At 44.4% G+C, this 27,505-nt stretch overlaps 1 protein-coding gene across 1 annotated transcript in view; it reads right to left on the bottom strand.

Annotated features, from left to right (window-relative positions):
- LOC133134746 (transcription factor COE3-like) overlaps positions 1 to 27,505 on the bottom strand; it is a 132,023-nt gene that overhangs the window by 78,608 nt on the left and 25,910 nt on the right. The window contains exons 5-6 of the mRNA XM_061251099.1: positions 24,461 to 24,534; positions 20,549 to 20,617 (exon numbers count right to left, since the gene is read on the bottom strand). Coding sequence (XP_061107083.1) covers positions 20,549 to 20,617; positions 24,461 to 24,534 — 143 coding nt within the window. The remainder of the gene's footprint in view (positions 1 to 20,548; positions 20,618 to 24,460; positions 24,535 to 27,505) is intronic.

Here is a 27,505-nt window from a genome sequence, read left to right as displayed (position 1 = left end):
CTTAAATGTTGATGGAATCTTGCGAAATCCAAGAAATGGACCAATTATACATGCTGGATAGGGTTAAAACGTAGTGAGAATGAGTAAGGACACTTTTGATTGTAGTGTGCACCCAAATATTTTGTGTTACATAATCCACTGTTCGCTTGGCAGTTCATGATATCAAATGCACAAGGAATGTACATAAGTTTCTAGAGATTACATTCAGGTTTCATCGAGATTTCCTTATTGAATGTTTAATGGTTTTTCCAGAAAACCTAAAATAATTTTCAAGCACCATCACATATCCATGATACTGTACATGATATCTATAAGGTGAGCTACAGAAATGTACAGCCAACAGTATTTTCTGGGGATTTCATTTCATGTGTATTGAGAAGTGCTTTCAAAATAAACTTTTAAAACAGTGCACGAGAAGCTCTCAAATTGAGCTCTTGGTACCACTGGAAGTTATAGTAGTGTCGGTTTATCTTCTGGGGGGGGTGCTACAACTTCTCTGACAGCCTCTCTTTCTACCATTAGGTTCTCTGGCTACAGTTATTTGCACAAACAGCAGAAATGTCAAATCTTCACATGCTAGAACAGCACTGAAACAGTCATCTGAGCCCCAAAAACTTCCCCTAAAGCAGCATCACCTTTGCCTTCATTGTAAATCAGTACAGACGGACACACACACACACACAAACATGCACACGCATACACACATACGCACTCATGATGCCCCTATTACTGTACATGTTAATTTAACTTCACACTTCTAAATTATTTATGGAGGAGCTGACTTCTAGCATATGTTTCTTTTTCTTTTTGAAAAAGAAAAAAATCAAATGAAAGCAACATACATCTGCTATGCGCCCTCAAACATGTTTGCCGTACAGGCAAAAAAAAAAGGCATTAAGCCCATTAAAACATAACATAGTGTTAAAACATTCTCACGGAAATAAGAAACACTGTTTGAAAGCTTGAAACAGAAATGACTCACAGCTATTCCAGAACGTGATTCAATACACATCTGTCATGTTGTTAGCACGCTACATCGGGAACCATAGGTTTTCTGTGTGAGTGCTGCGCTCTGGCAAAGCCGTTTAATTACTTCTTGTACAACAGTCAGTTAGGTGCTTTCATTTTAATCAATGTGAGATATTTCCAGTGTGAAAAAGTGCTATCATGTCAAAACATGAAATCCTAAATACGTATATAAAAATAATAAATATATATGCATATACACTCACTGAGTACTTCATTGGGAACATTTTTACTTTATTACGCCTACTTATTCATGTGATTATCTAATCAGCCAATTGTGTGGCAGCAGTGCAATGCATACAATCATGTAGATATGGGTCAGGAGCTTCAGTTAACGTTCACATCAGCCATCAGAATGGTGAAAAAATGTGATCTAAGTGACTGTGGAATGATTGTTGGTGACAGGGTGGTTTCTGCTGATCTCCTGGGATTTTCACGCACACTAGTCTCTAGAGTTTGCCAAGAATGGTGCAAAAACGTTTAAAAATCCAGTGAGCAGCAGTTCTGCAGACAGAAACGCCTTGTTAATGAGAGACGTCAGAGGAGAATGGCCAGACCGGTCAAAGCTGACACACATTACAACAGTGGTATGCAGAAGAGCATCTCTGAACACACAACGTATCATAACTATTAGTGGACCGGCTACAGCAATAGCAGTCTAAAAAATAAGTCTAATAAATACCTAATAAAGTGCTTGGAAAGAGTATATAAGCTATATAGATATAGTAAAATGCAATCAAGGCATACTACTCATACCCTGCTTGACCTTACACAAACATTTCATTACATTACTAAATTACACTGGTACTAGACAGTCCTTTGTTTTTTCAAAGTCAGTCTTCTTCAAAATCAAATTTGGGCTTGCTTGTAACAAAATTAGCAGGTGTGGGTTGTTATGAATTACAGTCAGTAGCCTTGAACTGTTATAGCCATCATGCGATTTAAGGATGCGATTTGTGTACCCATCCACTTCTGTGCGTGCATATAGACAGTGGGATGTAAACTAAAAAATAAAATGCTTATCGACATAAGATTTATTTTTCAACATTCTTAAAGTAGTGCACTTTATTAATGACTCAATGGAATCAACCAGAATTTGTTTCCCCAAAATCCAGGTTCCATAATTATTGGCACCCCTGGTTTAATGCTTTGTGCAAAAACACCTCTGACAAAGATGACAGCCATGAGTCTTTTCCTATAATTTGTGATATGGTTAGGGAACACATTTGGAGGTACCACAGGTTTTTCGTGGGATTCACGTCTGGAGACTAAGATGGCCATTGCAGAACATGGTTGTTGTTTCTACTTAAACATTTCTGTGTGGATTTTGTCATTATCCTGCAGCCTTTTTTCTCCATTTTTATTAAGGGTGCCAATAATTATGGAGCCCACTGTATGTACATACATTGCTGTATGTGTGTGTGTGTGTGTGTGTGTTTGTGTGTGTGTTTGTGTGTTTTTGAATATTTGTATTCCTCTCCACCATTTAAGGCCTGGCATGAGGCAGGGAATTGAGATGTAGTTTAGTTCGCCAAGAGCTTCAGTGTCATACATAGGGAATGGTCAGGGGGTATACCATGAATTGTAAACAAGGGAGACAGCATTTCACATGTTGTTCACTGGTGGAGGTTTGCCACTATGCTGGGCAATCATTCAATGTGCTGTCTGAACATATTTAAAATCCCACAGTGTCTCATTCTCAAAGCTTAACAAACCTTAACATGGCAGCTTGAGGACTTAAGCAAGTTAATGCCTACTTCTTTCACCTTCACCATCAGCACCAGGGCAGCCAGCCAGAGGAACGTAACGTTTGGCTGTGAATGTCAATGAAACATGCATATAAACACAGCGTGGAAAAAAAAACTATACCCAACCTTTTAATTAGCGACTGTCTGGCTGCTATACGGTGAGCCTGCTAATCATGCTTAAGCCTCAGCTCAAAACCTGTCAGGACCTGCTCGGATCGATGCATCGACGCATATGTGGTTCAGCGCTGTGTCACTCCGCCGGCCACCCCAACCTCCACCCCCCCCACCACGATCCCCAATGCGGGTGGCCCAGGCGGTGCTTCTCTCGATCTCTGGACATCCGTGGAGCGCACTCTATTTATTTATTTATCCGATGCGCTCTGGGTGCGGATCTGGGACGGATTAGTTCATTACAGTGATGGCGAGATTTGGGCCATTCCTTGATTGGCATAACTGCGCGCTTTTGACAGGCGGGATTAGCGCCGGGGCGATTAGGAGGGAACCCACCCGAGCCGATAAAGCCTTGCTATGAGCCAGGGACCACTGTGGGCGGCGGAGAGCGCGGACCAACTGTGCGGACTCAGCCGACTCTTCGACTTTGAGAGGCATTTGTGTTGGAGGGAGAAGTGGCTCAATTGGCACAGGAGCAGAGCCGGTTTTATCCGTGACACGTTTTTCTGCGCTTCAAACTTTCTCGATTTTCTCTGACGTCATCGCAAGCACTCAATGAACGCCCAGGTTCAGACTCTTCAGGACCTCACCCTTTGAGTCAAGCTCAACTGCTACAGCACTCTTTAAGCAAATGTTCATACTGTGCTGAATAAAAATGGAATTAATATATTTTTGTTTCGCAATGTTTGTGGTTTTGGTTTCGGAGCTAGCTCTCGCAGGAGAGAAGAGATGTGCTTGTGTAAGTATATATGAGTCTAAGGGTTGGTGGTGGGGGGTGTTGTATCTAAAACTATTCTTCTGCACCCAGAGCACCATCCACAGTGCTTAAGTTAAGGTAAGGGACTGGGGTGATTTGCATAAGTAATTAGCTAATGTGCTGTTCAATTTCTCTCCCATCTGGCTCTAGGAGCCAGACCTCATTTCTCAAATTGACAGGCTAGTCCCTATCGCTACCCACACTGCAACAAGGCGCCCACCAAATTCATTTGTCAACCTTCTGCAGTAATGGGTTGTTCACCTTGAAAACTCAATTTACCTTTCTGTGGGAAGAAGTGAAAACATTCTCATAAAGATATGAAGAAAACAACAGGGATATGACGCAATGTTTCTCACCAGAGAAACTCCAGTGAGGTTGAATCACTGGGAACAAGTGAGTTAAGATGGATAGGCAGGGAAACATTCCGTATTTGCATTTGTTTGCAAATACGCAGCTGTTTGCACATATGCTGGTCCAAGATACTAACACTTAAATATAGCATCAGTTACAAGAGAAATTACACTATCTGTGTTTCAGTATCTAAATATCCTGTTCAGATCACCTCAGAAAATGTGCATAGATTGGTCAGAATTGTCCATAAGCACCTATGTATTTGAAAGAAAAATCTTATGGATAGTTACTATACACCGAAATTGAAAGCGACAACCACACCCTTATTTTTAAAGGCTGCTATAGTTGCACAAAAAGCAGCTCCAATGAAATCTCAGTTCCTGATAATTTGTTGAGCAGGTGGCCAAGTCACTTGTAACAAAGCTAAAAATGAGCTAATACATGTGAGTCTATTGCCTTGCCTACACCATTTCACTAGTTGAAGACAGACACACATACCACCCCCGCAGACACAAACACACACAAATAAATGCACAAACACACACACACACACACACACACACACACACACTATAGCAGTGCACTGTGAGAAACTGGTTCTCTCCACCAGAAGTGGTAGTAACACAGTAATCTCACAATTGGCTGTAGCTCTGGAAAGGTTTAATATCAGTGCTTTCCAGTATCTCGAGTGGACAGGGGTCAGGATGAGCCTTGAGTTGTTGTGAACTCACAACAAAAGGCAGCACTGACCAACGTTGAGCGACGGCCCCCCCTGTTGTTTAAGGACTCCCAGCTACAATTACTATTAAAAAAGAAACACGTCAATCTACAACGCTTCCCCCACCTGTGCTTTATACTCCTTCTTTTGTTCTTATCAAGATTTACGGGGCCATGTACATCGTCCCCTCATTTCAGGTATCGTCACGCGATCGTGAATCTACGCGGGATGGTGTGTCACGCCAAACCTTATCGTGGCTCATCTCGAAGCCGGCGGGGCGGGCGTCAGTCGGTCCCGCGTAAAAAGAAATTTCCCACGTGTCCCATAATCCCCACTGTTACAATCCATCCTTGTCCTTTCTTCTGAGGTTGATGCCTCTTCTGGGTTTTCACAGGAAATCGTACATGGAAGCCGTTTTTCCCTCGACTTTCTCCACGAGCCGGTTCTTGTTTTTTATTTCAATTGTTTTCCAGTGGCTTTGTTTTTGTGCATGGAGCTTACCACCCACCCTACCCCACCCCCTCGCCCACTGGTACCCATTTCCCCTGACGGGCACCGGCTGCGGCAGGCAGAGTCAGGCCCTGGCACGAGCGATGCCAGGGCAGCCTGCTCAGGGACTACTCGGGGGAAACGAGCCAAAAAGCGAATCTAATGAAACCACCAACCAACCCGCCACCACCACCCCCTCCAAAAAAATTTATTTCAATCTCATCTTTAGCTGGAGGCAGTGTGGGAGTTGAGGGAACCAGTTTTTGTTTGTGGTTTGTGAAGAGGAGGATGAAGATTGGGGGGGTTATGGGAGTCAGAGGTTGCTATACCACACTGTTAAAAAATACTCCCATCGTACCTTTTGCTCTTTATTTCATCAGTCATTTATTTCCTAGTTTCGCGACTGAGCGCCCGTTTCCTTTGTGTTGTTTGCTCGCTCCGTCCTTATTGCCCTTAAAATGGCTTTTCATTTTGCCAGCCGACTCCCACTGCAGAACTCTCCCCTAAAACTGCAGGTCCAAAGCCAGGGGACCCTTGCTGCAGGGACATGCTGGCGGGGGGGGGCTACTGACAGCATTAAGCTGTGCTCTGTGGCTTGGCGTGATGCACACAAAGTGGACAACACCTATCTGTCTGTAGAGGAAGGACAGACAGACAGATAGATAGACAGATAGATAGATGAACACAGAAGTAGAAGTAGCAGTGATAATAGCACGTTTTCCATTCTCCATGCCGCACTGAACTTTGTTTGCGCTTTGAAACTGATGTGCTTGCCCAGCCAATCGGCGTAGGCATTCCGTGTCATTTACTGGTCCCCGTCCTGTTGCCACTCGCTCCGACCTTGGCGTTTCCAGCGCTGCTGCTGGTGCCATCTGCCGATGGCAGACTTGGGCAGTAAAGCATCTCGACCCCAAGTTTCGGGCACGTTAACGCCCCCACGAGGGGGCCGGCCAGATGGCACTACCCGCTAAGAGGGTTTTACTGCAGTTAAAGACTGGCGAGTTGCACCAGACCCCCTCTCTCCCGCCCGCTCTCTCTGCTACAGGGCCAAACACTCCTCCACGCACTCCTTTGAATGCTTAAAAAGAAATATTTAACAACAGCACGCAAACTCGTAATCTCTCACAGACAACAAACTGCTCTTTGCAGGCCGCGAGGGCAGATGACATACAATGGTAAAGGCATTTCCGCAGAGGAGCTCTTTTTCTCGAGATAAAAAACAGGCATATTTCGACAGACACTAGTCTTTGTGAGAAAATAAAGGCTTTCTGCAAACTTGAGACTCTGTTGCCATCTAATCCGTAGTTTTATTGAGACTGATTATGAAACGTCCTACCAATAATTCCCTTGTGGACTGCCAGAGGTGGAAGACACCGTGACTTGGACAAAAAAGGCCACCACTCTCAACCCCGCTTCAGCAACGCCACACTGCAGCTCACATCAATGGGCAGCATCTGGAAGCGCTGGTGGATTTTGCTTCACAGTTTTACGCTATACCAAAATCCAGCCAAGAGGGATGAATCTCATTGCAGCCAGCTTTGTCATTAGACACGTCAAGAGATGAAATTTTATCGCTTCTTTTAGGTGAGGGAAAAATAAGAAAATTGTTCTTGCGGTCCAAAAAATCAATAGTTTCATTTTTCAGCATGTAAGACAAGATGCAGGTAGCATTTAGGACCTAAGGAGACCTCACCAAGTGCCGGATTTGATCCTCGGTTGAACTAAATTGCAGGATTTTTCCCCTCCTTCTGGTAAGACAAAAAAATAAAGGCAAAGCTAAACTAGCCAAGACCAATGATTGCTAACTTCACCAGCTAGCTGTTCGCACTACATAGGAAGTAAGAAGTAACACACATTAAAATCAAACAATATTACAACACGGTGCTCAAGGAATATATTTTAGAAATAGGCCTACATTATTTAAAATAAGAGTCTGCGATATCTCAGTCAATGCAAGCAATCAGGAATGGCATTATTTATCCTGAACTGAATTTCTCCTGTTGTTTCTTGTTTCAACTTGTTATGTCTACGGCATCTTAAATAAACGTAAACGATGGGGCCATGTAAAGGGCACCTGAGCTGCATGTAAAACTGACTCTCCTTCTGTGGTGGAAAGAACAGACTCTTGAGGAATGTGAAGATGTTGTCTGGGGGTAAGCTTGCCCCACAGAGATCCTGCGGTCTAGCGAGGTTGTCCTGGCTTTAGTCGCACAGCTGCTGCCCAATTAGCCCTACATCCCAGTCCCTGATGGGACGATTAAGGCTGGGCCACGATGAAGTCTGTATCGACTGCTGGGAGAATCCATCACAATCTCCCTCCCACCCCCCTCCTGCCTCTGCCCATCATTTCTGCCCCTTTTAAGGTGTAATCCACTGAATTCTGCAGCAGAGAGTGTGTGTGTGTGTGTGTGAGCGACAGAGAGGGAGAGAGAGGGAGAAAGAGAGATGGAAAAAGAGAGATAGTGTATAGCCTATAGTAGATGACTACAGTCAACATTTTAAAATGTGGCCGTTTAGTTTGAATACTGTAAAAAAATATATATAAACAAACTATGATAGCTGCATCCCACAGGCCCTAAATGAAACCAGTTCTCAGATTCCTGATTGAGAAGTACTAAAGGAAGGCAAAACAGTAAATGTTAGGTGCTTATAATGTTTGCACCCAAAAGGATGGGACCTGATGCTTCACCTTTAAAGACCACCCCAGTCACTGCCTTTTTAAGTTACGAGCCGCTGAGCAATTTTTTTTGATAGTCTGGTTTATGACATGATTGATTTTCTTTCAACGGGAGATCTCCTCTGGGCGGGGGGCTTGGGGAAGGGGTCTAAGAGGGGGAGGGTTAGGGGGGGTGAATGTGTGTGCGTGTGTCCGTGCGTGCATGAGAGTGTGAATGTGCGTCTGCAAGCATAATTAGCCACATTGTCACATGATTCTAGTGTCCATCCTTTTCCTGTTCCCATTCTCTTCAACCATTCTGTTTCTCGGGTGTCTCGTTGGCGCAGCCTGCAGAGCACTAACCGCATGCTCGTTGTGAGCTGCGACGTCAACGGTTCGAATCCGACCGTCTGACAATTTGTCGCATGTCTTTCCCTCTCTCTCGCCCCCATTCTTCCTGTCTCTATCTACTGTCCAATAAAGCTGAAAAAGGCCTAAAAAATATCTTAAAAAAAAAAAAAAATACCATTCTGTTTCTCTCACTCTCTTTCACTTCATGGCTGAGGTATGTGGGCTGGTGGTAGGGGGTACTTTTTTAAAATAAACAATATGGGAAATCTGAAGCAAATAATGACACCACTGGACCCACAATGCAGTTTCATGCAAAATGCAATGTTATAGCAATTTGCTGTAACTGAATAAAATGTTGTTAAACTTCCTGCTACTTTTACAGGTGAGCATGCATTTTCAAGGCATGAAAACCATCACCAGTGTTTGCCTGCCCCGAAGCCGCTTGTCTATCCGCTTTCTCTGTTTCTGGTACGGATACACAGCGGGACGATTCTTGCTGGCATGAACGCATTCTCTGGGGCAAAATTTGGTTTGGGAGCCATGCAGCATATCCCGGCATTGGTTCTTGGCGAATCACCACATTTGCCCTTCTTGGGAGAATCTGACGGGGCAGCTGCAATGCAGACAGAGTGCAGACTGTTGCATGCATAACAGAGATCTGTACAGATGTGATGCAGCCCCTTTCTTTAGCACTCTTTATCTACTTTATTTCATTCCAAGGATTTGTATCCAGGCAGACCTCTCAACTCAAGCTCAAAGGGAATAAATAAAGCACAAATTTATTGCTCAGCACCCAAAAAACAAGAAAAGAGAGACGAGAGAGCGAGAGGGAAAGCAAGAGGGGGAAGACAGAGAGAGAGAAAGAAAGAGAGAAAAATCTCCAATTCATTCGTATCCAGTCAATAACACTGTAATATTTATGAAGGCTGGAAGCAGGCCTGCCCTAAAACCCAAACTCCAGCAATCCTGAATTATAAATTGGTATTGATTTGTATTTGTGTGTGTGTGTGTGTGTGTGTGTGTGTGTGCGTGCTTGTGCGTGTGTGCGGGTACACACACAAAGAGAGAGAGAGAGAGAGAGAGAGAGAAAGTGAAAGAAAGACAGAACATAGAAGGGGGTTGAGTCAAGATAAGGAGACATAGACATAGATATCTTTGGATTGGAGAGAGAGAGAGAGAGAGAGAGTGTGTGTTGTGTGTGTGTGTGTGTGTGCTAGAGCATGTGTGTGCGCATGTGTGTCTGTTAGTAAAGGACAGTGAATGCCATAGGGTCTTGTCCTACTGTGACTACAGAAAAGCATCAAATATAGATGATGGGCCAGCCCTGGTGGTACACACGTCGTCCACTGAACAACAGAGACAAAGACACAACAGCCCCTCCGAGCAGAGCAGCTCCGTATCCTTTATTTCTGTCCGTCTGCAGCGGGGAGGTGATGAACGGTTCTCACACAGCCGCAAACTACCTCCAGCGGGACCATAACGCCCCATAATCCTGGAACAGACAAATTCAAGGAAAGGGATATTTTGGTTTATTAGTTTGTTGACGGTGTTTTTGCTTGGTCGTCCATTTGTTGACCGTATAAAGCAACTGTGAAAGAGAGGGAAGCGGCTTCGATTTATGGCATCATAGGGAACAAAGGACAGTGGGGCTGGCTCTCTGGCCAAAGCTGGGTTTCATTTTGGACGCGTGTGAAAATCGCAGCATCTCCACTCTTGAATCCCCTTGTGCCTTCTGTGAAGCTGAGGCGACCCTGACCGGTCGGATGAATACAGTGCTCATCACCCATGTGTAACTCACATATGGGGAAAAACATGTTTCTACATGTTGAAATCTCATGGTGGCATCTCTTAGAGTACCTGTCACTCAACAGAAGCCACAGCAGTAAAATGCCCACCTTTGTGGTAGCACGTATATGTCCTGATGGGGGAGAACCAGCAGGGTGACATCACCTTCCCAAAACGGTCCTAAAAATGGAAGAACTGAAAAGTCTCCTATTCTGGATAAGTCTGTTTCAAGGAGTCACAGAGCACCTAAATCACATGACCTACTCAACTAGCCCGGTCTGACAAGCCCGGTGGTGCAAATCGGCCTAACTGATTTTGGTGATGTCATGGGGCCCCGGCAATCCCACTGCTGGATGGTCTCCAGTGACATTCCTCATATCGTATCACTGAATCTTTATATAAAAATCAATAACCTCTTAATCTGCTACACCGCACCTTCCCCCAACCCCTGTCCCTCTTATCTGACTGGCTCAGATCTGGCGAGTCTGGACTTTCCCGGCCCAGAATGCAACTTCACGCTGAGTGTGTGAGACTGAAGCTTAAAGGATGAGAAAAGAAGGTGGAGAAGGTGGAGAAATACTCCCAAAAAAGGTAGAGTAACCTCCTTTTGGTCTGGCTGCCTTTCTGATACAAGGAGGGAGTGGAAAAAGAGTAGGGGTATGAACAATAACCCAAAAGCATTTATCTTCTCGCAATTCTCTTGATACTTTTTTACGTAAGTCTACAAAGACAAAAAGACACGAGTGTCAAGTTAAGTCAAGTGACAAGTCAAGTGACAAGCATCATACCACTCCTCCAGTCAAAGGAACCAATAAGCAGGGGGGTTTAGCGCATGGTCAGTGGTTTCGGAGATTCATGATCCTGCTGTCAGAGGCACCGTCGTCAAAAAAGCCAAACGATCCGTCTGATTAAAGGTCAGCGAAGAGCGGCGAGGATCAGAATAAAAAGGCCTGAAATTTGCGGCGGAGAGCTCGTTATCTCAGACGGAATGGCTTCTCCGGATTCCGGGTCTGTCAGGTGGTAGGTGGCATGCTGTGCACCACCTTAATTAGTGCCGGCGCACTCGCTCTTGATTAAAATGGCGGAGGGGGTGGCGGGTGCCGGGGGTTGGCAGTGGGTGGATTATTGTGGTGTTCTTAATTTACGCAACACTCTGTGATTGAGGAGACGGAGAGAGAGGAGGGAAAGGAGGCGATGGGGGAGGACAAGGGCTGCAATCAGAGGTGTAAAAATAAGGTAACGGAATGCCATGGATACTGTTTCCAAAGGAACGAGGACAGAGATTTAGAAAAAATGGGTGCGATGGGGTACAGGTGAATTTTAGGATGTCGTTTTCATAGGGGATGGGACACATTTAGGCCTCCAGTAGGACACAAGAGTCGGGGGCGCATCTTCAGAATCAAAGACTCAGTCTTGGCAATGATGATGTTGACAGGGGAATCTCCGAACAGGACCAAGGGATTTTCTCTTTTGGAGGGGAATGAGGTATGATGGAAATCTTGGTGACAGGAGTCAAAAGGAGCCTGGGCAGAAAAAGAGCTAGCCGACGACCCTGTCATTGGGCAAACCGTCAGGTTCTATTACACTGGGCAAAATGCCAATCCGTTTGTGGGTTGGCAGAGAAGCTCATCTACTGCCTCAGTGTTATATTTCCTGATACTTAAAAGCAGAGGTGGAAAGTCCAGGGCTCAGAAAGCAAAAGTCCTGCCTTGTATTTCTTCCACCCATTTTACTTGAACCGGGATTTTCCACCTTGGCTTACAAGGCACCTGTATTTTTATTTTCATCATGTGTGCTGTTGATTGGTTGTAGCAAGAATTCAGTAGAATTCAGCACTAATCTCATTGAAGTGTAGACTAATATGCAAATCATCTGAAGCTTATGCAGCAAGGTTATTTTCACTCTGCTGTTTACCAGAAGAGTCAATGAAAGGACTGTATGTCTTGACCACAAGACACCTGACTGCAGACTCTTCCCCGTGAACATTTTTGGTCAATGAAACTCTTTGTTCAACATTTGATTGAACAATATCTGTCTTCTAGCCGAAAGGACATAGCCAAGCTATATCCCGGTAAAACATAACCTATATTAGAGTTAACCTAGTATGATTATGTCACAACTCTGAAACATTCCTAAGACTACTACCCTATAGATGTATAGATTCCGGCTTTTGTTTTAACTAATTGTTGATGTTAGCTTAAAAGCTATTTTTCCATCAGAAACATTGAACCACTATCTAAATCATTTTTAGAACAGGGCCAAAGTTTGTAAGGACTTAGCTTGTTACTGTATAGCATCTGTCTCCGCACATGCAAACTGAGAAAGCATTGTAAACCTTCAGGTTTGTTTTTAAACACCAGCTCTACTGTGTGTACATTAATGAGAGGTGACATTGACGTATACCCTTATTTACTCCTACTCTTTGCCCTGAGGGCGATCATTTGATCCAAGAGGAGGGATGGGCTGTGGTTGTGGTTGTAACGGGTTTCTATTTGAGGAGCAGTGGTGTTGTGCTGTCTGCGTAGAGGCTGAAAGAGAATACCCCCCTCAACCAGAAGAGAAGGGGAGAAATTGCACAGCACTGAAGATAATACCCACCAGTATGCAGTCCCAGAAGGTCACTTCTACAGATACACACACGTATGCATAGGCACACACACACACAAACACACATACACACACACACGCATGTGGACACACATGGACACACAAATATGTATATGCACATTCACACACAGAAAATGCATAGACACTGTGTGTGTGTATGCATGTGTCTGTGTGTCTTTGTGTCTGCGCCCCCCCTGTTAAATGTTCAATTCTGTAATTTGTCAAGTGTGTGTGTGTGTGTGTATATGCATGTGCATGTGTTTGTGTGCACATGACTGTGTGTTTTGACTACGCCATAGAGTAGACTTAGTCTACCTTCGAGTACTACAGGGACTGCCAGTACATCACGAGCCATCGATTAGAACCTCAGGTGATCTGGGGCACAGGTTTGCGCTCTGTCAGCGGTGACATGACAAGGCCTCTGCATTCTAATGAGACAGGAGAGATGTTGTAAGGACACAGAGTATAGAGTACAGAAGCAATCACTAGCGCTCACCGAGACAGGAATACCCACCTGACATTGCAATGCACAAAATAAAAAATATATGCTGAAGACCTTTGAGTTGTGATGCAACCATTACAAATAGTGACAGGGTCTTGACCAAGAGGGCATGCTCAGCCGAGTCTGAATGTTATTGCGGAACAGGGTGGTTCCAGTGTGTCTCAGTGCACCCAAGGGAGTGGGTCGGGGCACTAAGGCCCATAGTTGAACATCGTATAAACAGTGTAATTTACCTGAATTACCTCAGCTCCAGAAATGATTTCTGACCACATGGCTGTGGCCATGTATATTGCCCGTATCTGCACCATTTTAAAATAACATTCCATAGCTCTTTCTATCCCCTTTCCTCTCTCTCATTCTCTCTCTTGCTCTCTCTCTCTCATTCCTGAAAGTCAGGTAGAAGCTCACGGTGGAAAGCTCTGCCCTGAAGGAACAGGATGCCTTGAATAATTGAGCTGGCCGGCCACCTGCTGAAGCACTCCCACTGTCCCCATCCATATTTTACACGACAACAGGAAAAGTAGGCCTGGCGTTGCCCCTGGGTATGTCACCGCTACCCCCTGCCTCTTTGCCCCCCACCTCCAGCACCTCTGCCTGTCCGGTCCTCAAACTACCACCCCTCACCCCCCTGAATGAAAAACGGAATCAAAGTAGATGCATCAATATACAGCATGACACATACTGGCTGTGTACTGTATGCTTTACTACCTATAATGAAAAAAATCTTAGGGCCTGATTTACGAAGACTTTTAGCTCACGCAAAACCTTTTGGCATTTACAAAACTAAGTCCTTTAAATTTGCTGTGTTCTGATTGGGAAATCCTTTTTTCCAGCACAGGCCAGTATAAGCTTTCCAGCGGTATACATTCAGTGAGCACTTTATTAGGTATTTACTAGACTTTTTTTTAGACACTCTGATCCTTCTCCACTGAGCTCTCCCATTAACAAGGTGTTTTTACCTGCAGAACTGCTGCTCACTGGATGTTTTTTGTCTTTTGCACCATTCTCTGCAAACTCCAGAGACTGTTGTGTGTGAAAATCCCATGACATCAGCAGTTTCTGAGATATTTTAACAACCCTGTCACCAACAATCACGTCAAAGTCACTTAGATAACATTTCTTCCCTATTCTGAAATTTGGTCTGAAAAACAGCTGAACCTCTTGACCATGTCTGCATGCTTTTATGCATTTAATTGCTGCCACATGATTGGCTGGTTAAATATTTTCATTGACAAGCTGTGTACATGTCTACCGAATAAGGGGTAAACCAATAAGTCAAATAAATACCTAATAAAGTGCTCAATGAGTGTATAATCACACATTAAGTGAAGCAATATGGTTCATAATATTTTGTTAGATGTATTTCGACGATCCGCCCTCATGCCCCATACCCCTCCCTGCCCCTGTCCTGTTCCGTAACCCATCCACCGTCTCCCTGACTCATCCCACTTCCAGGACCTCATCATTTTTTTTCAATTTTACCCAGGCTGTCGAGTAATGTCCTCCTTTTATTGCAAATCCATACTCTTAATCTCGCCGGCTCCGATGTGCTTGCCTGACGATCAATAGGCAGCGATTGCTGAGAAGGGCCCAAGCAGTCTGCAACAACCACGACCCCACCCCCCTTCCCAAATTAACCCTCACTAGTAGCAGCAATATCAATCCCCCACCCACCCTCTGTCAAACTCCGTCTAGACCACACAGCATCCGCACCCAGTGGTGTATAAATATATATATATATATATATATATATATATATACACATATACATATATACAGTATAAGAATATACAGTATATCCAAATTCTGCACCTCCCAGGACTGTGGGACTCAAGAACTAAGTCGGCTTGGTCATTATAGAACAGTTTCTGAAGTACTTGCACATAGCACAGCTTGCAAAATCATAATCTGATCGGACTGTCGGACCCCAGCAGCATTTGGAAGCGAGCGATGCCCGACACCGCCAAACCCTACGATTTTTGATCATTATCGTGGCTGCTGATAATGATGAATAATTGCTAGTGCTGAGCAGGCCCACCACATCCAGGGAGGCATCAGGTTTGTATGGTATTCATTTTTCCAGCTGGGTAAATGTACTCAGGTACTCAGGAAATGTTTTTTTTTGCTGTAGTGCCTTTTTTTGCCTTTCAAATCCAGCAGTCCTCTTCTGAGTCCAGTTCTGTAACTGCTGTGCTGCACCACTACTATTTATATGTACGTAGTTGATATTAATTTTCTCTGTCATTCATGTCAATTAAATATTTGCATTAACAAGCTGGTGTACAGGTCTACCTAATAAAGTGGTCACTGAGTGTACATAATGATTCATGAACATATATTATGCCGTTTTTGCAAAATAAAGTACTTTCTGCATGTTCTTTGAAGATTTGTCATAAATTGTCTATATACTGTATGTAGTTCAGAAATGGAAAATGTCATTATTTTTGGCATAGGCTCCCTGAAGCCCAGTCTCAACAGAGTAAAGGACAGCACAGATGGAGGAGGTGGAGGAGTCAAAGAGCTGTCTCCGTCACCCCCAAATGACTTCAACCTGCCTGAGAGCCTCGTTTGAAAAAGGGTGCTGTCCTGCCGCACATTAAAGTCAATGGGTGGGGGGGGGGATAGTCGTCGCGATAGACATGGGAAGGGAGCTGCTTGTCAGGGGAGGTTGGGGGGTGGAGGGGTGGCCATATCTGGGCAATTAGACAAGGGCGCCCGTTAGGGTCTGACAGCAGCAGGGAATTTATGGGCCCACCGGGAAGTTCACTAGGCGATCTAATTGCAATATTAGCTTGTAATGACACCTGTTTCAAAACCCGGCTGCTAATACTTCACAGTGGCTGATGTCGCACTGCTTGCCTCTACAGAAATCCACGAATATGGGGAAGCAGACAGTGGGCCAAGGGAGAGAAGTGGTGGAGGCACTTTGGCAAACAGCACATCCTCACTCATTCACCACCACCTCCAGTCTTTAAAGGTACAATATGTAAGATTTTTGTGTTAAAACATTGTTACAAAACCATTGTAAATCCCTTCCTATCATTGAAAAAGGCTCACTGACATGTTGACTCACCCCCTGCCTCTGTTTATAGTGTATAGTTAACTTGGGTTTCGAAATATACAGTTGACGAACCAATGAGTTTGAATTACTGTACAGTTATACAATAATTAAAACTCATTGGTTGAAAATTGGTTCTAACTGCCACAGCCAATAGCACTGGGCAAAATTAAACATCAGCACGTTTACAGAAAAGGGGAAGGGGCAAACAGTGTTGTGTTTTGAGGGTGTTTGTTGCTGCTATTCCTCTCTTGACCGTTAGAAGTCCAAGATTACCTATTGTACATTTAACTATACATTCTGAGCCCTTTTGGGCCTGAAAGTATCGGTAGGTAAACAGCAGGAATAACTAGGCTCTTAGCCTACAAGGATCATTGTTTCTTACCACTGCTCTCTCTGCATGAGGTGACACACGGATATCTGAAAGGAGCTGAGCCAATTCATTAAGATCTAGTGGTGAACAGGTCTTGTGGTCCCTTTGGTACTTCAAATGACATCAGTCTGTGGACATCCATTTCCTCATCCATTGTTCATCATGTTGAGCTGTTAATTGGAAGGTAGCTACTGTGAATGAGTCCGGTTCCACTTTTACAAATTTCCGTTCTCCTCCAATTTTACATTACTAGGCACGGATAGTCCTGCAAATTCCTCCACCGAGTGCTTTATAATCAGAAGAAAAATCACAAAGTTCCACAAACAGGCCGATGGAGAGGGGAAGGATGGGAGGAGGGGGGGCGGAGAGATAAAAACGAGGACCACGGCTACAAGAAGGTGAATAGGGACTGGAGTGGGGGTGGGTCACCGGGTGGGTACAGGGCAGTGATTCATTCAAAGCACGGACGGTGAACGGGGGGAGCATCCCCAGTCATTAGTCGCTTTACAGAGACGAGTGTCGGTCATAATTTGCATTGGGGGCCGCCAGCCCCTACCTCCAGCCTGATTTACTGCTGCTTTAAAGAGCCCAGTGCTCGTAAACGCAGCCTGCCATAATAGGGATCTAAAATGTGGTTGTACGGATGGGCCAACCCTAAATCTAAGGCCTCTGCCCTCACCCATAAACATGCTGGGATTGTTTTGGGCAGGTTAATGAGGGGCTTTCTCACTGGGTCATTCCCCTGAGGGAGACAGGTACCAGGATGAGGGTATGTTCTGGTTGCCACTTAATGGAGTCAAGAATGAGGGGTGGGTACAACATTAGTCTGTTGCCTGTGTCAGTTGGCTTTGTGCTTGGCTGCATCTAGGATAGATCCTACTGCCAACACTAGTGAACTATAACAGTCAATTAGGGCCCTGGTATGTCGACAGAAAGCTGTGGGTTTGAATCCCAGGCTAGAATACATTGATTAGTTTTGCCAACAACTTCCAATATTATTTAATTCAGCTGATTCACAGGAAGTATTTATATTTTTAACTCAGGGGTAGACAACTCTTGTCCTGAAGTGCCAAAGATATTCTTTTCTCCATCCAAGCCTCTAACTGCATAACGGGATTCATTATTAGGCTTAAGGAAAGCAAGTTATGGAGGTATTCAGCTGTTTCACCATTCAGGCTCTGGATATTCTTCTCAGGATCTTATTGATCAAACCAACTCTTGTGATCAAGCTTTAATGGACTGACAATCAAAGAGATCGCTGGCACTCCAGGACCAAGCTCGCCTACCCCAGTCCAAACCGATTCAGTATATACTGTAACAATGTTCCAACAATGGGGATGGAATATCATACAGCTGCCCAATGTCCCAGACATACAGTAGATCTGTCAACAGAAAACAGCGGGTGGCATGGGATGCCATTTTCGGGGAGGACCTTTCTCTGTGAACAAAATTAAAGAGTAAAAATAAAACTTCACAGCCCAGAAGTGACCTGAATCTGCAGAGTCTGGTTCATCACACCAATCAGATCCTGTAGAGCGTTTCCATGGCAAGCTGAGAGGAGAGGACTTTTTTGGGAGGTGGGTGAGGGATGGGGGTCGGTTGCCTGGGTAGAAAGGAGAGTCAGCGATTCTGCCTTCTCCAAGGCTCAGCTAAGGAGCCAGCGAGTGAAGAAGAGTGTGTTGAGGGATCGAGGAGACTGGTCTTCAAACATACCACCCATTCTTCTGCTCAAGCCAAAAGCTCCATGTTGTGCTTATGCCCCTTGAATCTGGATATGTTGAACGATCAATGCTTAATGTGGATTTTTCCGGTCAACTTTTCCTTCCTTATGTCTCACCACTCACAGCAACATACTACATGTTTTGTCATGCAGTGAATAAGCCACATGCTTCCCTAAAGGTATTGATTCCGGTGCAGCAAATAACTGCTGTCTCCATAGATCAGAAACATGCCAAATGCATGCCTATGTAAACGATACCTATTACATGTGATAGGAGTGAGTTGCCTTTTTCTTCACAAATGACATACAATATTCCCAGGGAGAGTAGAAATAGCACTGACAGCATTACCATGATTTTTCAGTCAAGAAGGGGGTGCAGAAAGACATTGTATGAAGACTAGGCCCTATGTTTGTTTGTCTGTCTGTGTGTATAGTGCAGGGCAGGAATTTCGCCAGTGGCCACAATGCCTTAATGCCCCCATTGGCCTTAATGCCCCTTTAAATATGTCATCCCCTGCGGGGGTCATGAGTGCAACTGAAGCACTGCACGCATGACCAATGATCTGCGATACAATGTTGCTTTGCGCAAAACTGGACCTGATACTCAGTGACTGATCGCAGACCAGATTCCTGACGGAAAAGTACAATGACGGAGAAGAAAGTCACATGATTTGCATTAAGTTAAATTAACAGCGAATGTACAACATTAACGTATATGCAAGTCAAGATTGGCATAGATTGTATGTTGTGATAACTTAGTTGATCCGGTTTGTTGCCGAGTGTAACATGCCGACTGAGTCATGTGAATGTTTGTTTGGCCAAGTGCCAAGTGCCCTTGCACCTAGAATTGGCCAAGTGCCCTTGCACCTAGAATTAATAAATTCCAGGCCTGGTGTAGTGCAAACATCTTGTATATGGTATGGCCAAGTTGCAGGTGGTGTTGTGAGTGGATAATGGTGTGGAGTATTTTCACTTGACATTGCATTTGTGTACAAAGACAAATATTATACAACGGATAGGTCCGGTCCTTTGTCTCTATTAGTCAGTTTGCGTTCTAGTCGTGCCAAAATCCATGATATATGCACAGCTAAATGGAATGTTCACACATCTTTTAATATTATTCCACGTTTGTAGATGACTAATATCTACTTTGTAACCAAATTTAACGTTATAATCATTTTGCGGCAAGTACCCTAACGTTACCAAAGTAAAACAAAATGAGTGATTTGAAAGTGTTCTTTGACCTTCTCAGGGATTTGGAAAGGAGTGGGAACAAAGAATATAACTAACAACTAAGGCAACATCCTCGGATCGAAATACCAGCAAGACTGCCAAACACCGGGGAAGCAAATGATGATTCAATCATAAAGACGCTATGAGTTATTTCAATAACTGCACGTTATCTGGCAGGGTCCAGATAAACGTCTACAACAAAGACACATTACTTGTGTAACGTAAGCTAGTCAGCTAGCTAACGTTAGTGCAGTGGGGATACATTATTGCAAGTAGCTAATGTTAGTACCGTTGCTTAACTAGTGCAGTGGGGATAATAACCTTAGTAATACCATTGCTTGGCAACCAATAAACTATTGTTCAGCAGAAGAATACATTTACCAGAAAACATAGTTCCATTAAAAATACATTAATTTAAGGTTTGTCTTATCTTTCTTTTGTCGTATGTGGTAACCATTGTATAAAAGTTTTATGGAACTCGAACCTGTGGTATATCGTGGATATTGGCACAGCTAGGGGGTGTAATGGCACTCCGCCCCGCTGGCTGTGCCAATATCCACGATATACCACAGGTTCTCATTCCATAACGCTTAATTATTTAACAGTGAATGCGCGCCCTTGTGTCAGCTGAAAATGCTACCATTCTGATGATCATCAGTTGAAAAGGCAGAACTCCAAAACTAAGCTACGGTGCCCCAAAGCCATGGAAATGTACCTACTTAACACAGGGTAATGATTCTGCAAAATAAACCATTTTACAGAAAGGTGTGGGAAACTCATCTCAAATGTGTAGGCCTCACCTGGGTGATACAGAGCAGCCAGTATGTTCACCACACACTAGAGTGTGATTAAATCAGAAATAAAACTACAATTTAGCAGCTACAATTTAATTCATGAAGTGACTGCAGTAGCCCCTCTTCTCCTGTATAAGTAGTAAACATGCCCATCCCTCTTTGTAAAGCCCTTGTGACAGAGAATGAAGAGGGAGGGGTAATGATCTTACCTGTCGATGATGACTGGGTCTGAAGGGGTTTCGTTTCGGTTCCCACAGCTCTTTTTGTCACAACACCGACTGAAATGCAAGCAAAACACAAGTCATTCACCTAGATCTTAAGCTGCTTTAGTACATGGATCTCACAAAGGGACTTCCCTGTAAGATTTCCCAATTAATGCCCCCAAACCAAATGTCTCTCCAGCAGATCAACTAGCCAAGTATCCAAACCAAATAAAATGCCCTAATCAGATCCCCAGCCAAATCCATCCAATCGGTTCCTGCACTCAGTTACTCCCAGCTACATCCTCAAAAGTATAAAATTAGAAATACCTGTTATCAACTTCTAGCCATTGACATTTTCTGTATTTTAGCGGAGATATTCAGACATAAGTCAGCTTTTAAAAAAATTCATACAATTGCTTAGCCAAATTCTTGCACCCCAGCTTAGGCCAACAAATAACATCTCCAGAACACCTCCCCAACATTGTGGCAACATTGTCCTATTGCAAGACCACTATGTTCCGGATGGGCTGGCCCTCTCTGTATTCTCTCCCGTCCAGCTCGCCAGCTCGGCTGAGGTCCGACCAAGGTCATCCTGTGACAGTTTGGATGGTGCCCAGGGTTGCCTTGCTGCAGAGTCCTCTGTCCCCTTCCCTGCCATCCCTGCCCAATGTGGCTGTCCTTGCACTGCGTCTACCACGCTATCACAACGCGAGGCACAGTCAAAGCAGCCTGCCAGCTGCAGCACACTGGTCATCACACATACATGAAATTCAGAACACGTTCCATCACTACCCAAGGTCCCCTACCCATCACTAACCATCCAACTGCCTGGTTGCCTTACAAACCTGCAATCTTTAAACTATGTGACCTTCCATCCCCATATAAATGTTTCAATATTAGATTGGTGAGAAGTAGAGGATTAAATGTTTTGGATTGAGTGAAATTGTTGACCATGTGCTACTGGGCCAGGGGCATACAAATAGGGCCAGGGGCATAGGAAAACAATTTTTTTGGCTGACCTAGGCATTCAAATTGTCTCTTTATGTAGAAAAAGTAATTGTATTGCCACAGTGTATGCCATGTTGACTTTTTATGATATCCTACTACAATGGTAATTATATTTTTTAATTCCTTTACTTTATAGAAGACTTACTGTATAACCTGTATACATTATCCTCTCATTTGCACCCTTGTTCACATACATTATGGTGAATCTTAATACTTGACAGACGACCTCTCAAAATGACACTCCAAAATACAAAATTAGCAATGTTTATAAAGCTTTCAAAACATTTTTAACATCCAGACAGGAAAAATATCAACAGACCACAGGTTTTTTTAACCTGTTTTTGTGTATGTGACTGTTGCCATAGATCGCGCCACATATAATTTATTCCCCCAGCCGAGTGGGCCATTAGCAAAGGTTCCAGGAGACCAATTAGCATTGGAAATCCAACAGTGTGGCTGTTGGTGACAGCCTTCTCAAACTGTGAGAGAGGTGTTATAAACAAACAGGACCCCATGAGCACACCCAGGGTCCGGGGGGATGGAGGGGGCCTTCAGACACAAAAACAAACCTTGGCGGTGAGTCTATAATGTTGCCTTAATGGCCATCCACCCCCCACTCCCCTATCCCCCAATCCCTCGGGCTGGGCCAGGCTAACGCCAGGCCACCAAATGACTGCAAAGGCAGACTTTCAAGTCAAGTACCAACCTACAGGCAGAAGACCCAAAGCTGGGGGCAGCCCTCCTGCCTATAGCTCTGGCTGTTGGCAGCCACTCAATCCACACAGCCAACCAGAAAAGACACCCAGGCCAAAACCGACTAACCTTACGTTCCTCTCGGAAAAGGTACAGAGGAAAAAAGGCCCTTCAAGGAATTAATCTGCAGGGCCAGCCTTGATCTACAATCACACAGCCTGGCCAATTTTGAGGGTAATTAACTGTTCAGCTCCCAGCCAGTGAGACATATGAGACTGGCTAGACATATCCACAACCAAGCAAACCAAAAAACTGCTTTTCCAGTATTGCGGCAACTGATATCCAGCATTGATATATTGCGGCAATTGAAGCTTTTGCTTATATTTAAGTTCCTTCTGGACTTTAATAGAGCAAGCTACTGATAAGAAAGAGGCAAACAGGGTTTATGTCTGGAGGTGCTCGTTCTGTAATTACCTAACCCAAACCCCTGCAATGGAGCCAAGACTAATGATATGCACAAATGTGGGCTGGCTGCGAGAGCCCGTCTCACTGAGCGTGCTCAGCCAGACTGGCAGCCGTCCTCCCAAAACCGCGCCGGCACTGCTCGCTGCGCTCTTTCCCTGCTACACTGTGCCAACCGGCTACTGCAAGGACAAACAACAACAGGAGGGAATAACGCTGGGGTGCCCCAGCTGGTTTGCAAACTCGAGTCATGCGCCTCTACGTCTGCAAAATTGAAGTGCGTCCAACATCTTTTCCTGGAAGTGAACCGATCCACATCCCAGGTTTTCAGAGTGCACTGTCTTGCTTACTCCGAAGGGAGTGGGGTACTGCAAACTAAGTTAATGATAAATGTAACAAGGGCCAGCAATCAGAAGGAGCAGGCCAGGCTCAATTAGTGTGCAGGGGGCGAGTGTCATCACACAAAGTCCCAGTGAAGCACAACTTGTCACCAGAAGCGTGTAAGGCCAGCAGAGGGTTGAACCAAGCGGACCTAAGACACGGATCGTGAGCAGAACTAATTGTTGCACGACTCAAAAGGAACGCATTCGTTTCCACTGCCATTTTGGGAACTCATCATAGTTTCCCAGGAAGCCCCACAGTGGGACTGCAGTTGGACAGAGCAGACGCTGTTGATACCGTTAGGGCTGTGTGGAGCTCCAGGAGTCTCGGCGGCACTCGGAGAGGGATAAAAACGGACTCCCCAGCCGTCACTTTGCCGTCTCTAGGGACGGAGAGAGTGCTGCTCATCTCCTCGTCATTAGCAAATGGAACACAAGCCATTCATCAGGGCCAGATCGTTAATAATTACACTCAATCATTTAATGACAGCTTTCATATGAATTATCATCACGATCCGAGAAGTTACTGCAGTATCTAAGATCTCTGAAAGAATGGGGGCTGCCTCATAACTGTCATGAAAATTCCAATATTGATTAGAATTAATATGAAGTATAATGTGCTATACTGAAACATTTTTTTTTGTTTTCGTTCAGTGAAAGTCTAGCATGCCTGCAGCCACCTGGCCATAGTGTTTCTTGCCTAAGACCTAATATTTGGGTGTCTACTGTGCAAAATTCTAAAAGCGCAACTGCGGCCCCAGGTTTTCTGGGGCACAGTGGCGTGGAGAGTATGACACTGACCCCCTCCTTCCCCCACACAATTGTGTTTTTCCAATTCACCAGCAGGGGCTTATGGAAGAGGGGTGGGGAAATCCTACCCCCTCTCCTTACCCCAGGCACCCGGCGTGCCCTGCGCAAGTCCAACACACAAGCCTCTCCTACATTATTAACACTGAAGCTGCATGGGGTTTCACCCCTTCCCCCCACCCAGCTGGGGCAGACCCCAGGAGCTGATAATTACATGCCATGCATTAAAACAACACCAGCCAGACGTCCTTAATGAGGGGGAACCTGTGTGGCCACGCAGAGGGAAGGGGACTCTCCTACTCTGACCTGACAGGAAGAGCATCTGCGCCCGTTGCATCGCCAAACCCGTCTGACGTTCGCGATATCTACACTTGCTTCTCTCACATCACCATTGTTTTTTCTGATCACACAACCTGATTTTTGTGCTGGCCACAGGACAGGGCTGCCCCCATAATAGGAGACCTCAGAGCTATATTAAGTAAGAACTATATGGGCAATGATATCAGTTTAGCTTTAGCATTACGGCTTCAGTTCTTGCAGGTTTTCCGGGGCTGCAAGGGAGACTCACCTGCACATGATCTCGTGGGTGAGGAGAACGCGACACATCTCAGGATTTTTGTCCTGGCCCTCATACAGGATAGGCTGGAAAGATAAAAGAGTTAGCAAGTTAGCATGTTCTTCTCATCAGAGCCATGCAACGTCTCAAAAGTACCACCACCTGTAAAAACTTTTTGAGACTAGTGAGACCGTGCTGTAGATTGACGGGAGAAAAATATTCAGAGATTCCGGTAGAAGGGTGTTCGGAAAGTACCAACTTAAAATGTGTGTGACCACTCGGCTACCCTCCTGCTTTCTTTCCCTGTTCTGTCCGGATAGCCTGTCAGGTACATGACTAGCCACCTCAGAGGCATCAGCCAGCAATCTGTCACTCCAGAACTGGGGATAATTACCACACATCAAAAGAGGAAGAATTCCACTTCCCCCACCAGAGGGGAGGGGGTGGCCAGGGGGGGGGTGAAGGTCAGCCAGGCTAACGTCAAAGGCTTTCCCCCACCTTCAATACTTAGTCGGTGGTACAGAGCTGACCAAATCCCCAGGGGAACGATACTTTTAGGATAACGACTTCTTCTGCATTATTGATCCAAACCGTGAAGGCCTCTCCTCTTTATTAACAACTTCCAATTTCGCCAGAGGGGTGGGTAGCGGCGGGGAGATAGGGGGTGTGGGTCGATACTTATATACGTGACATGGCTGTATCTATTAAGGGTAGGTGCCAGGCCAAGGAAAGGGCTGGCTAAGAAAAATTGTACATATTATACCAATGGGACCTTACTCATAAACATACTCACCTTTTACAGTGTCTCACACAACTGTTTGTGAAACTGCATTACTTCCATTCTGCATATATGCTAAGTTGCAGTAAATGGGGAAGTGTGTGCCTTTTGCCATCAATTCCTATAGTTTTATTATGACAGAGAGAACATGCTGCTTTTATTATACTCTCTTTATTATCTCTCTCTCTCTCTCTCTGTCTGTGTCTGTGTCTCCCTCTCTCAAGTATTGAGTTGAGGGAGAATAGATGTTATAAAAACAGACAACCAGAAATTAAATGAAAATAAAATCAAATGAGACCCATTGAAAGTTTTTTAAAAAGATTACATGTAATATTAAAAACATTTGATCTCATGAATATATTTGGAAATGATTATACACAATGTTGTCATGTATAGATGACAACAGTTCCCTATTTTCGATCATGTGATTGGCAAAACAAGTGCGCATTCTTTGCATTTTGTAAATCCACATACTACAAGACATGAGTACTATGAGGTCATCTCAGTGTCCTTTTCACAGCAAGGGTCCAGTGGACCAAATGTATAATAGTTTCTAATTCTAAAAACATGCTAGCTCAGAGAAATGCCGATAGAATGTCCATTATTTACGTTTCACCATTGCATACTTCTACAAAAGTACTTTTATGTATGAATGCTATTATCTATATTTTGTTTAGGCTCTCAGGAACACGATGAGCCCACGTATGAGTTTCTCCCACCAGTATCGGTAATGCAGTTACACTGAAAATGTGTTATCCCCATCCATGTGTAAGAACTACAGTATAACCTCTGCTCAGCAAAGAACCGACTACGGGCATGTTATCAAAGTGACAACTGAAAAGCATGATAGCTAATGTTATTATGCTATGCATAGCATTTTTGATATGCACTCTGAGACTGTTGCACTTTAGCAAAAACAGATTTTTGACATTTTACATTTTACTGAGGAGAGCACAACTAGAGGGAGGTTTGAGACAGAGAAGTCAGGGTAGGGTGACAGGCAGGGGTAAGTGCAAACATTGTTTTCAGGACAGTATTATATAATTTAGTAAAAGAAAATGCACAATTTTTAGCCTGTGGACTGTGGGAGGAAACCCAATGCGACACAGGGAGAACATGCAAACTCCACGCAGAGAGGCCCCCAGCCGACCGGAATTCGAACCCAGGACCTCCTTGGGGTGAGGTGGCATTGCTACCCACTGCACCATCTGTGCTGCCCAGAGGATTATGCCTATAGTTTAAAAAAAAACCCTGTAGGGTTAAGTAATATAAAGTGAGATATTAGGTTAATATTGTTTACCATTTATTTTTCATGCTATTATAGATTGTTTTAACCATTAAAATACAATTGTAAACAGTTGACAGTTCATTTTTTGTCTTGTATCATAAGAACCATTTAACGGGCAGAAACACTTGAGTTTTCTTCAAGTTCTTTTTTTATAGGAGACAGTAAACAATGAACTCCTGCTGGTTTTATTCCCCAGCTGTTATGTAAAGTAACAATTATTTTTAAATATATATTATATTCTTATATTAAGTGTTTGGAATCAGGCTTGTATAATGTGGTCACAAACACCTTCAACCACCTTTGTTTAAACATGAAAAAACAGCTTCAATATGTCATAAACGTATATAAAATTTAAAAAGGGCTGTTTGGCTACATTACCTTTGACCGGTGGGTCATAAGTTCAAATCTTGTCAAAGGCTCAGCTGAATATGAGATGTGAAGTGACATCCTGTAATTATAATTAAATGGATTTGCGTGGGGCAGCGTGAATTATTATTCACATGAAATAGTACATTGTTATACAAAGTCAAAGCTGGGGGATACTGTAAATCCAAGGGACTTTACAAGAAGCAAAAAAGAAAGTTAAAAAAGGCAGCGCAGCAGGAGACATGTGTCGGACATGACAGGGGTCACTGCTCCCTCCCTCTCCCAGGGTTGCTTGCAAAACCGCCATGCGGTTGCACTCGCTTACATTACGCTAAGCCCGCTTGTCTGTCAAAGGCAGTGGGGGGTTGGGGGGTGGGATTTTAGGGACAGGCTCTGTTGCTGTTGTTGTTGTTGTTGTCATGAGGATTATTGTCTCCAGCACGCAGCCGCTGCAGCTACATTAGAGAGTATTGATTGGTCTCTGGGGCTGACGCTTTGTCGAGCAGCAGGTTGCCATATCGATTGTTGACAGGTTGACACGCGGAGGTGTGAGCCACAGCAGGGGCCTGCAGGGGGCCCACGCCAGGAAGGGTGGGAGGTGGTAGGGGGGAGTCACTAGAGTGGC

The sequence above is a fragment of the Conger conger genome, chromosome 8 (assembly GCF_963514075.1).
Source record: "Conger conger chromosome 8, fConCon1.1, whole genome shotgun sequence".
NCBI classification, from domain to species: domain Eukaryota; kingdom Metazoa; phylum Chordata; class Actinopteri; order Anguilliformes; family Congridae; genus Conger; species Conger conger.
The sequence above is the reverse complement of the archived record's forward strand: the minus strand, read 5'-3'. Positions and strand labels throughout refer to the sequence as shown.